Here is a 12,179-nt window from a genome sequence, read left to right as displayed (position 1 = left end):
GTCTCCTAGTATGCAGGGTTAAGATCCCAGCTTCCCGCTTTCTTTCTCTCCCCTAAACTTGGGCTCAGAGAGAGGGTTTTAGACCCTTTGCCTGTGAAGTGTGGGGCTTCGACAGACACCTTGATCCCATGTTAGGAAGAAGCAGTCTGCACCCGCAAGACCTGGAGCTGCTGGACTCTCCTCCTCTGTCCCAATGTCAGGGCCCTTGGCCTCCTTTGACTGTTCCTGAGCCTTGGACACATCTGCGTCTGAGAGGTTGGTGTGGGACAAGTGGTTGTGGGGTACCTCTCTGCAGGATGATAGCAGACCACCTAGTTAATTCTAGAATCAGCACAGAGCTGGGCAGTGGTCTCATGACCTGGACAGGCTGTTCTGCCATCAGAACCTCAGGTTCTCATCCCACAGGGAACCTCAACCCCTGTGGGGTCTGAATGGAACGAGAAGCTCAGGGGGCCCCTGGCATGTCCGAGGAGCCCAGCTAACAAGAGTTCTGTTCCTCCTGGGCCAGAAGGGGCCTTGGACACTTTTGAGTCTGATGCCAGGTGGGCGTCTTTGCAGCTCCTCCCGACCTACCCACCAGCCTCTGCCCCACTGCCGACCTGACCTCAAGTTCCAGGCTCTTCCTTGGACCATCCTCCTTGAAGACCCACTCCAGGAGGCCCACCACCAGGCCCAGTTTTCAAGGCCTCAAGTCACCTGAAGTCCATACCTTTCTGCAAGTGGTAGCAGACCAGTTTTCTTTCCTGCCCACCAACAGAGCCCCAGGCTCAGCCTGGCAGAGGCCACCCACTGGGCAAAAGGGGCACTCCAGGGGCTAAGTCTCAGTCCCAAGTCACCAGCTGTGCAGACCTGAGAGCTCCCCTTCCCACCCCTGAGTTTTTAGTTCTCCTCCACCAGAAAAGCAGGGAGACAAAATCCACGCCTGGCATGTGCCTTTGTGCACCAGCCAGTGAAGGACAGGCCCAATTCTAGTGCTGAGCAGGCAGTTTGCCAGGAGCAGTCAAGATCACCCCTCCCTCCACTCCCAGGGTGGCAAAGGGCATTCATTACATTGAGGGGGGGGAGGGGGAGTGTTTAACTCACTCTAAAGGGGGCTGGGGTGATGGGGGTAGTGGGAGGGACAATTCACAAAAGCCAGGGCTAGAAACTCCCAACGGTTTTTTTTAGACCTTCCCTCTCCTCCCTCCCCTCCCCCCCGCTGGGCTCCCCTCCCCCACCTCCAGCCGCTGGTGGCCTGCAGCCAACACTGGCCACACTGTCCGCTTTCAGGCCTCCCGCCCTCCTGGCCCTCTATCTCTTCGCCTGGCCTTCTCAACACTGCGCTCCCTCGCCACTTCTCCCCCCGACCTTCCCCCCATTATGAACCGCGTTGACCTCTTGAGTTCCGACGCCCTGCACAAGCTCGGTCCCTCAGGCCCGGACGGGCAGGCAAGAGGCTTGGCAGCCGGGAGCAGCCCCGCGCCTACCAGGCCCTCCGTCCCGTGGCCCCTGGCCGTGCTCGGCCACCCCGGCCAGGAGGAAGATCGCTGCGTCTGCAGAAAGCTGGCCACGGCCACTGCACACCCCGGTGGCGGCTTCCCGGCCCTGGGGAGCAGCACCTCGGAGTTCGGCCCACTCCCTTCGCCCCTTCGGGGCCCTTAACTCCTTCCTGCCCGGCGAAACCAAGGGGCCCAGCTTTGCCACCCAAAGCAGGATGGGTGAGATGGGGGTCCCACATTTTCCGGCTCACTAAGGAAGTGGGGGCAGGCAGGCCTTGCTCGCCAGGCCTGTTCCCCCTCCCACTCCCCATCCACCACGCAGGAAGCCACCCCCTACCCCCGCCCCCTGCCCGGGCCGCGCTCGCGGCGCCTCCAGTCGGAGCCTCTGGCCTGGTGGTTTCCGGGGAGAGAGCCTGGCAGAGAAAGAGCCTCGGCAGCTTCCTCGGTGGGGCGGGGCCAGCGATGCCAACAAGGGACGCTGGAGAGGGTGGGAGGGTCCCCTCCCTGCTGAACCTGCCCTACCGGGCAGGGGTTATTAGGAAGGAATACCTCTGCCCCACCAGGGCCAGCGCCTAGGTGTGTTGCGCCCCGGGGGGTTGGGGGGCGAAGACCAGCAGGTGCGGGGCGGGCTTGGCCCAGGGGGCTAGCCCCACCCACGTCTCCGCGCCGCTCGCTCCCCCGGGCACCCCTCCCCCCACAGGTCCCGGGCTTGCCACTGCGGTGGGCACCGAAGGCCTGAAAGCCCTGGGGGCGGGAGCGACGCCTGCACACACCCCCCCGCAGGAATTCCCCTCTCCTTTGGAGAGCCTCTCGACTTCCGGGGAGCGGGGTCACTCTCCGGGTGCGGGCGCCTCTGCCCGCGAAACCAGTCCCCTGTGCTTTTGCAAAGGTTTAGCTCAAGGCATGATCTGTTCTCCCCTCACCTCCACCCCCATCTAAGGCGGAAGTGGGGTGGGGAGAGGGGTCCAGTCGCCTCCGAGCCTCCGGAGCCTCCGAAGTTCCCTCTGCGCTAATCTCCAACAGCGAAAGTGCACCTTCAACATCTCCATTTAATATTTACATTCAAGCAGGTAATAATTGGAAGCTTATAGTTTAGACATTTCTAGTAGCAGCAGTTTCTAGAGAGCTCGTTTAGCCTTTTAACAAACTTTTTTTTTTTGCACATAGAAACAACACATCCATGTGTACAGTATCAAAAAATATATACCAAGGTTACTGGTATTACAGTTCCTGGAAGGGGAGGAAATGAAATCAACTGAAATACTGAATGAATGGGTAGAAAGGTCAACAGAAAATAGTTTGTCTGATATAGAATATAACATGATCTAGAGGAAACTCCATAAATCTAGGTTTTTATATTTCAATATATAAATACCTACAAATAAATATATATATATCAGCCCGAAGGGGGTGGTGGGCCTTTTGAGCTCAAACAATACATTTCAATAATAACACCACGTACAAACGGGAGTAAAGTCTGCACTTGACAAGTTAGCACGGTTAAAATATAATACTATAACTCTGAGACCACCGAGTGTGGCTGCCCTGTCAGTCCCGGAGGTCCACGGGAGAGGGGATGGGGCAGGTGGGGGGCGAGACCCGCAGGCACAGCGTGGAAGGCGCCAGTGCGGGCCGGGCGCCCCGGCCAGGACCCTACAGCGGGACGCAGAAGGACGCGGTTGCTGCGGCTTTGGGCATTTCGTGCTGGGGCCGGCCGGATCTCCCGCAGTTGGAGAGGGAGGAGTCCACCCCCAGGCCCCAGGTGCTAAGCTCCCAGGGACAGTGCTTCCCCTTCCGACGCCCTCCGGCTACACTGTCACGTACTCCTTGAACGTGACGGTGAGGCAGTTCGCGGTGACGTCGGTGATAATTATATTCCCAAAGAAGGGCTTGAACTCGCTCAGAGGCTCCTCGGGCTCGTCCTGGGCCTCGGCCGGAGGCTTCTCGGCCGCTGTCGCCGGCGCAGCTGCCACTCCCGTGGTCGCAGGCGCCTCGGGCTTCACATGGAGGGCGCTGGGCGGCTCCCCGGCCTCGCCGCGCGTCTTGACGCAGCGCAAGTCTATGGGCTCATCCAGGTCCGAGTCCAGCAGGATGACCTCCGGCTGCGGGAGGGCGGCAGAGGGGGGCACGTCAGCGGGGCGCTCGGCAGCCGGGCTGCCCCCCAGGCAGGTGGGGGTACTGATGCTGCGCGCCGTCAGGCGCTTCTTGCAGGGCTCTCGCTCGCTGTTGGTCTCCGAGAGGCAGCGCTTGCGCGCGTGGGAGAGATTAAGGTCGACAGCGTGGTGGTGGTGATGGTGGTGGTGGTGGTGGTGATGGTGAGAGGGCAGGTGGGTGCTGCGGGTGGGGTCCCAGGCCAGCAGGTCAGGCTTGGTGGTGAGCTGCAGGGGCTGCTCGCTGAAAGCATCCTTGGTAGGGGAGAGCTTTCGGGAGCCGGCCTCCTGGGGCTGCGGGTCAACGGCTCGGGGCACCTCCTCCTCCCTCCTCTTTGAGGGCGCTTCTGCTTTCTTTTCCTCAGCTCCTGCAGCCTTTTTGAAAGTCCTGTCGGCCGGGGGGTGACGCTCCTCAGCAGCTCGTTTCTTGTGGCTGGGGGAGCGCGCCTCGCCCTCGGCTGCCTCACCGGACTTGATCTTCACCGCCTGCATGCCGTTCTCCATGTACTTGCTCATCACGATCACGATGCGCCCGTTCTTGTTCTTGTTTTTGACGATCTTCATTTTGCCCCCAATCCCGTTGCCCGTCACCGCCTCCTTGGGGGCGGGCGTCATCCCGTTGGGGGGACCCTTCTCGGAACCCTTGCCTGGAGCCCCGGCCGCACCGGCCAGGGGCTTCACAGCTCCCAGGTAGCCCTTGGCCCCCCCGCCGTGGGCCCACTTATCGGGTGGGTGGCTTTTGGCGCCTAGGTCCGGGCAGGTGGGGCTGGGTGCCTCCTTGTGGCCGCCCTGGTACTGCAGGTCATACATTTTGGGGTCTGGCTGGTAGGGGTGGTGCTTTTTGCTGTTGAGCTGGTAGTAGTATTTGCCGCTCTTGCCGGGCGGTGGGGGCTTGCCCGCCCGCTCCTTGCTGTGCGGCTGGTACTGGTGGTGCTTCTTGCTGTTGAGCTCATACTGGTGCCCTTGGCCCTTGCCCTGACCACCCAGCTCCAGCTTGGCACGGTTGTCAGCCGAGGAGTCCTGGAGTCCGGTCAGCACATTGGAACGACGGGCAAAGGTAGGTACCTGGGGGAACGGGGTGGGATGCAGGGGGAAGTGAGAGGGGTAAGGCCAGCCCCAGAGCAAGTCTCGAGCATCAGGAGTGTCCCAGCCCTCACCAGGTCGCCAGCTGCGTTATGGGGAGGGGGCGGGGCAGGGCATGGGAGGTCGATGAAAGGAAGTGGAATTGGGTGTGTTCTGGAGGAACCCCCCACCCCCGCCTTCTGGGCCTGGTGGGAGTTCAGGTGGCACTGTCAAGGGAAAGACTTGCCAGGGCCAGCGAGTGTATTCACCTGCACCACCAGCGGTTTGGGCTTCGGCCCTCTCTTCCGATATCCCATCAGCTGTTCCTGCCGTTCCCTGCGGGGAGGGAACAGAGGGCAGCGCTTTTAGCCTCAGGGTCATCTCCTCTCTCGCTATACCCCAACCTGTGGTGACACTCCCCCTTCGGTGAAGCACAGCCCGGAGGAATCAAGAGCTCAGGACAGAAGGTCGCCTCTGCTGCCAGCTGGGCACCTCGGTCCAGTCCTAGAGTCCTGCTTTATGCCAGCACCAAACCTTATCTGCCCAAAGGGCTCCTCCCCTCGGATGTCTGCACCTGAACTGGCGCTCCCCACAACCCTGCCTCTGCCTGCAGCCTGGGGCTGGGTCGCTGGCACTGGTACCCACACCCTTGGGCCCGAGGCCCTGCACAGAAGGGGTTCAGGGGTTGCAAGCAACTCCAAAAGAGGTGTGTGTGGACCCGGTGCCTCCCCGTCAGAGGCAAGGGATGCTAATGACCTCATTAAGATTCAGATAACGAGTGCCGCCGGCAGAAGGGAGGACTCGTTTTCTTAAAGGCCAGTCTCTAAACAGGGGGAGGGGCTGCGCCCTTGTTTACACAGCGGCAAATGAGCCAATTAGGGGCTGGGGGCGGGGGCCAGACTCCGAGGCCGGGCCTGGCCAGGTTCGCAGCCACCTGGTGAACCGGCTCCGGCGCAGCCGGGGCGGAGTCGCTGGCCGGGGCGGGGCAAGGCGTGGGCGCGGGGGGCGCAGAAGCACCATCTCTTGTTTGAACGGGGGCTCCCAGACTCCTCCATTTCCAAATTATTAATAAAGCCCACGGGCAGTGGCGCCGGTCAACAACGGTTGCCAGGCTTCCCCCTGCGGCCTGGTGGTAGGTGACCTGAGGCTGGAGAAAGGATGGTCCCAGCACTGTCCAGCCCTCCGTGGGAGATGGGAGTGCCTTTCCAGCGTTGGCCAAAGTTGCAGCCCATTCCCGGGCCAGAAACCCGCTCTCCAGCGACCCTAGGCATCCCCCCTGGACCCTGGGGGACCAGGCCAGGGCCTGACTCTGAAATTGCATGGCATTGCAACAGCCTGCGTTTTAATTCTTCAGGGACCCATTATGCAACATGGCATCAGCCGCTGACATGGTTACAGGGTGGGGAACTCCCAGGTGGAACCAGGGCAGGATCCCTTCTCGGCGCCCCCCTGCGTCGCGGGAGAGCAACTTCCTTACTGGTCGCTCGCTCCAAGGGTCTAGGGTTTACAGTTTTAGCGCCAAACGCGCCACAGGAAATAATGCAAAATAAAAGGGGGAGGGGGGATGGAAGGCAGCGGGGTGGCCGAGCTCTGCGGGCTCCTGTCGCTCCTCCCCTCCTCGCTCGCCCTTCCCCCTTCTCCCCGAAACAGAGAACCACAGCCACCGGCGGTGTATCCAGCTGCAGCAGCTGCAGCGTGACAAGCATCTGTGCACACGAGGATGAGCCCCTCGTCAGAAGCCACCCCTCCACCATCAGGCAGCGCCCATCTCACGCCCTTTGGGCCAAGCTTCCCCTGCCCTGAGGATGGGAGCCAGACCCACCAAGTGGCCTAGTGGGAGGTGTGAAGGGCAAGAAGCACCAGACAGAATCTGCCCCCTGCCAATCCCAAACTCCCTGGGGGTGAGGGTGGTGGCTTAAGGCCTCGTCAACTTTTCTCCAGTCCCCAACAGGTTAAGTTCAGTTCCGTGACGTCCGGCGGTTTCACAATGCCAGCTCCCTCGGAGCTGCCCCGAGAGTTGCCCGTGCCAAGTGGTCAGTGGCTGCAGGAAAGCAACACCTAGGCTTGGAGGTGGGGCTCCAAAGTAGCGACGGGAGGGGCCCCCGCGGGGAACCAGGCGCAGTCCCGACTTCTCCGCGCAGCTGTGGGGCCACTCACACGCACTCTTCCCGCAGTTCCCCCCAAACACAAGCCTCTCCTTCTCCGGCCCTGCCCCGCCCCCACACCCAGGCTGCAGCAACCGCCAAGGACGTTGGTTAGAGGAGCCGAGGCCTCAGCCGTGCCCGTTCAGGCCCGTCGGGGGGAGGGGACTCCCGCGGGCCCCCTCCCGGCCCTCTCCCCCTGTCCTCTTGCAGCGTTGGCCCACTCTCCCATTCCCATATACGGTCACGGCTGCGGGCGGCGGCTGCTTGGGGGACGCTCACCTGTTCTGGAAGGCGATCAGCAGCCGGGGATCCAGGATGTTCTCCTCGGGTTCCCACGTGTTATATCTTGCAAGGGAAAAGGGAGGGGGACACGGCGTAAAAAAAAACCGAGCCAGCTTTGCGGCCTCCAGGTGGGGAATGACATAAGGCCCTACTCTGTCTTCATGAACCGAAAGCTATTTAGCTGTGGATGTTGGGGGGGCGGTGAGGGTAAATTTCTGCAGGCCTGACACAGTCCCTGATACACCCTCCCCAAGTCAAAATAAACACACAAGAGCAGGAAGAAAGGGGAGGGGTAAGGAAAATGAAACTAGCAGTTTATTTTGCAGTTGTCAAGAATTTTAAGCATGTTACTGCGACATGTTCCAAAGCCACTTTGCTCACCAGGAACCCTGCGTGCAAAGCAGCCTAAATGCAAAGTCTCAGTCCCCTCCTCCTCTCCCCAGCCCCGAGTCTCCGCGAGGGCTTCAGCCATTCTCCATTTGACCCCTAATCCGATAACCGTCAGCCAAGCTGCCCCCCCACACCCCCTCGCGCCCTGGAGCCCGCTGTCACGGGCAAGCACCCCCAAATACTCAGCAACACAAAAATATGCCTCTCTCTCTCTGTGTGAGTGTGTGTGTGCGTGTGCCTGCGCGTCTGTCTCCATCCGGTGCCTTCGCATTTCAAATTAAAGAAAAAAAAAATCCCCCACCAAAAGCGCCGCAGTGACAGTTCCCAACATTTTCAGCCTTTTTTCTTCCTCGCCCTGCACCGCTAGGAGGGAAGAGGCACACAATTGCATTTTCGTCGCTTTCTAATTTTTTTTTTTTTTTGGTTTTGCAATATGGAGCCGTTCGGTGGAGGGAAAGGGGAAAGGAGCCATTTTCTGCTGCACATCAGTCAGTGCCTGCGCCCTCCCTCCCTCCGCCGGCCTCCCCGGCTCGGCCCCGCGTCTCTCCAGCTCCTCCGGCTCCTTTTAGTGCATAAATTAGTGATGGCATTTCCCGGAGAGCGGAGCACAACACAGGGCGCCGGGCTCGGGCTCGGCGGCTCGGCTTCCCCAGTGCCTGCCACCGACTTCCCCACCCCCTCCTCCCTCCACCCCACCTCCACCCCGCCTCCCGTCCGCTCCCCCCACCACCCCACCAGCCCGGCGGGTCCGGAGCCCGGGAGCCCCAAGCCTCGGCACCAGGCTCCCCCGCCCCTCGGCCGCTACTTACTTGGGGGACCAGCCTCTCCATTTCACCAGATACTCCACTCTGCCCTGAGGGGGGAAGAGACAGCACTCCATCAGCTTCCGCGGGATCCCCGGCTCCGGCCCGCAGCCTCCCCACCCCCTCTCCGCCTCCTCGCGGGCTGCTCCGGCTGCCGCTCCCCCGCCGCCTCGCCGTCGCCCCCGCGCCTCCCTACCTTGCGGATCCGCTTCTTCTCGATGCTCTCCACTGCGAAGACGTGCTCGCCAACAGCTGGCAGCTCCATGGCCGAGCCGGAGCGCGCCGGGGCGCGGACGGCCGGCGCGGCTGCAGACGCTGCTAGCTCCCTCCGGCGCCCCGCTGCCGCCCCGGCCGAGGCGCCCCCGCTGCCCGCGCCGCCGCCGCCGCCGCCGCCGCCGCTCGCCCAGCACAGCCCGGCCGCCCGCCACTGCCCGCGCCCGCCCCGGCTCCCGGCTCGCGCTCGCTCAGACAACTGAGCCCGGGCCGCGGCTGCACAAGAACTCATGCAAATCCGGACGTCAGCGGGCGGGGCCTCGCCAGGCCCTGCTCGGCGTCAGGGGGCGGGCCGCGGCCGGGATTGGCGCAGCCGGGCCTACCGGAGGCCCCGGGCCTGGGCGGCGGGGAGGGGTGGGGGGAGAGGAGGAAGGGCGCGGGAGGGGGCCCGGAGGAGGAGGGCGCCGGGGAGGTGCAGGGGGGAGGGATCCAAGAGCCTGGGAGAAGGACGCTGGAGGGAGGGAGCGGGAGCGGGACCGGGCCGGAGAGGTGTGTCGGCCGCCGAGGGCGGAGGGGGGAGTGGAGAGCTTGACAGGGCCGCAAGGGTCTGGCAGCGACCCCTCGCCTGCGGCCCAGCGCCTCGGCCTGCCCCCTCGCCTCTCAGTCTGTGTGTGCACTGCCCAGGGACCCCTGCCGGGGGCCACGGAAGCATCCACTGCAGTTTCCATTTGCACCGAATTGCGTCCTGTGCAGACGCCGGGGGAACGGCCGGCAGGGGGCGGAATCGGGGCAGGGGCAGGTCGCACCCCGACCTTCTGTGTCCCGCCGCCCTGCCCCGCCCCACGAGGCTTGGGGCATTTAGGAAGGCGAGGAATGGAAGAGAAAGGGCAGGGAGAAGAGAGAGGACTAGGTACAAAGGATCCCCAGGGTGAGCGCGGAGAGGAGAAAGCGGACAGACGAGCAGCCAGCCTGGGGCCCAAGCGTTCAAGAACCTTACCAGAGGATTCTCCGACCCCATCCCGGATCCTGATAGGATCCTAATTTACCCTTAGCCCTCTCCTTGGCGGGGCGAGGGCTGGATGTCGTTTCCAGCAGCACCTCCCAACCCCCACCCTGAAGCCAAGCAGGGCGAGAGGCAGGGAGGACAGCGAGGAGGCGAAGGGGATGTCCAGTCAGCGTGGGGGCCCGAAGGGACTTCGTAGGGTCCCAGAAAGGGCTTCGAAAGAGGGAATGGGAATGGCCAAGAAGAGGTTGAAGCGGAGCAGGGCACAGCGGGGCCGCACGAAGGGGAGGTGAAAGGAATGGCTTAGGAGCCAACCATTCGTCACGAATTCGCGCTCCCTGGTCCCCGACAGGCAGCCGCGGCCCAGCCGAGGCCCTCCCTACGCGGCCGGAGAAGCCGCCGAGTGTGAAGTTTAGCACCTCCGGCGGCGAGACGGCGCGTTCCAGCGTGCAGCTCTAGCGTCCGGCTGGGGGAGCTGCTGCGCCCCACGCGGCCTCCCGAGGGCGCCGCCCGCGGGGCCGCGAGCTCTGTGGAGTCGGAATGAGGAGTGAGGGGGCCTGGGGAGGGGGTAGGGAGACCCGAGTGGCAGGGGCAGGGGCGCGCCTCTATGGGGGTGTGTCCGGGCCCCCAGCTCGGGGCCCTTGAAGGACTGGGAGCAGGAAGCTTGCGCAATCCTTTGGCTGAGCGTCCATGGAGAAAAGAAAGGAGCAAAAGTCGAGCGAGAGTGGAAAGAGCGAGAGGGGCGGGCAAAGAGCCATCCGGGTCTCCGCTCCCGCCTGGACACACGTCCCGGAATGCTGGGTGGGGACTGAGCGGGGACTCGAGGGAGCGGGGGAGGGGCGAGGTGCGGAAGCGAACCCCCAAAGCATGCGCCGGGCTCATTTTCTCCTAGGAATCCTGGGGAAGCCTGGAGACGGTCTGGTGTTTAAAGGACGCATACGTTGACTACCATTTCACCACTGCCTCGCAGCTCCCGCGGCTCGGTGGCTCCTGCTGCCCAGGCGGCTGCTGCCCAAGACGGCCTGCGTGGCTCCTCCCCTGGAGGGGTTCTTAGGGGTGGGGGGTTGTCTTCTGGCAGCCCCAGAGAGGGTCTCGGTCTGCAGCGACTGCCCTCTGACAAGCTTGAGGCACAAACCCAAGATTCCTCCGAGAAGGGGTGGGGTGGGGGTGGGGCGGGTTTACCAGCCTGGGTTGGGGTAACCAATGTCTGTTGTCCTGGGGGACAGGGGCTGTCTGAGTTTATAGAACTCGAGGGAGGAGAATTCTTTGGGAAGGGGACACAGGAAAAAGTTTTCCTTCTCCTGCTGTATTTTGGGCTTTTTTCTGACACTCGTGTCCAGAGCTAGGAGCTCTCAGGTGGGACAAGCCGAACGTAGAAGGGGAAAGGTCCCTGAGGCTGGCGGGGAGGGGGAAGCGCTGTCAGCGCGACGGTCACATTTCCATGCTGATCCTGCCAACTGCCAGGCCGTGGACTCTGTCAGTCTGTCGGGAGGTCTGCAGCGACCTTGTCCTGGACATCCCCTTCGTCCAGGGAGGGTCTGAGCTTCCCGACAACTCCGCCTGCCCCCTCGCTAGAAAATCCCCCGGAAAATCTGTTTCCAATGGGTGTTTCCGAGGCGTCCCGGACTAGGGGCGCCGAGCGGCTGCTACAGCCTCCGCGCCACCAGGGGCGTCGGACTCTGCAGGCCTTGGCTCCTCTGGCTCCAACCGCGCCCCTATGGGGCCCGCGCTCCAGATCTCAGGGGCCACGCGGTGGCACCTGGTGCCCCGACGGCGAGTTTGCGCAGAAGCCGGGCTGGGCCCGATGCCAAGCTGGGGAGGAATGGTGGCTCCCGCCGGCCAATACAGCGGGTATTTTCTGGAGCGGCCGGTGTGGCCGTGAGAGCAAGCGCTGGCTCCCCAAGACTGCAGGAGGGGACGCCCCCAAGCTCCTCAGAAGCCGCGGGAGTCCCCGGCCGCCCCCGCTCCCAGCCTTTCTATGGAAAGTGGCTTAAATACACAAGTACCCCCCGCCGAAAGCGGAGACTCGCGTTGTTACTTATTTTGTCCTGGTGGAGGTTGGGCCGATAGGGAGAGAGGCCAGTTCCCAGGACCCTAGCCTCACTTCGCGGCTGGCCCTAGACCACCCTTCACTTTCAAGCGGGTGTAGGGAGTAGCTCAGGTCCATGGGACGGTGAATGGGCTGCAAGGAGGAGGCAGAGACAGAATCTGAGGGGTGGGGAACAATGAGCGCCCTGGAAGCTCCCCTGATGCGCCCAGCGCGCCCCTCCTGGGAAGTCTCCCATGGGGCCTCCCCTACCGCCCCACCCCCTGTCTTGGTCCCTCCTAGGGAGCTGCAGGCGAGTGGAGCTCTAAATTCGGGATTCCCAGAGCCTTCAGCTGGGGCCCCTGCCTCCGACCTGGGATATCCCGAGTCCCAAGGGAAACTCCCGAGAGGGGTCGCCCGTCTGCGCATTTGACGCTGCCCCCTCCCAGCCAAGGGCAGATTATGCCCTTAGGTTCTGCTGAGGGGCCAATCCTTCTGGGTGCCACCTCAGTCTGGGGCCCCTAGGGGCCCTCAAGGGCCCCAAGAGAGGAGCGATGCTCTCTCACCGAGCCGAAGGCTCCTGCTGAGAGGGGAAAGGGCCAAAAGAACGGACCCTGGAGAAGCCAGG

At 63.1% G+C, this 12,179-nt stretch overlaps 1 protein-coding gene across 1 annotated transcript; it reads right to left on the bottom strand.

Moving 5' to 3' along the window:
• Nucleotides 1–2,507: 2,507 nt before the first annotated feature.
• CBX4 (chromobox 4) lies at nucleotides 2,508–8,677 on the bottom strand. The gene is made up of 5 exons (XM_064495423.1): nucleotides 8,506–8,677; nucleotides 8,316–8,359; nucleotides 7,114–7,179; nucleotides 4,960–5,026; nucleotides 2,508–4,693 (listed from the first exon to the last, which is right to left on the bottom strand). Exons 1-5 carry the CDS (start codon nucleotides 8,572–8,574, stop codon nucleotides 3,287–3,289), a joined length of 1,653 nt encoding a protein of 550 aa, XP_064351493.1. The 5' UTR covers nucleotides 8,575–8,677; the 3' UTR covers nucleotides 2,508–3,286.
• Nucleotides 8,678–12,179: the final 3,502 nt, after the last annotated feature.

This window comes from Camelus dromedarius, chromosome 16, assembly GCF_036321535.1.
Source record: "Camelus dromedarius isolate mCamDro1 chromosome 16, mCamDro1.pat, whole genome shotgun sequence".
Classification (NCBI taxonomy): domain Eukaryota; kingdom Metazoa; phylum Chordata; class Mammalia; order Artiodactyla; family Camelidae; genus Camelus; species Camelus dromedarius.
Note: the sequence above shows the minus strand (reverse complement) of the source record. Positions and strands in the feature narration are given on the sequence as shown.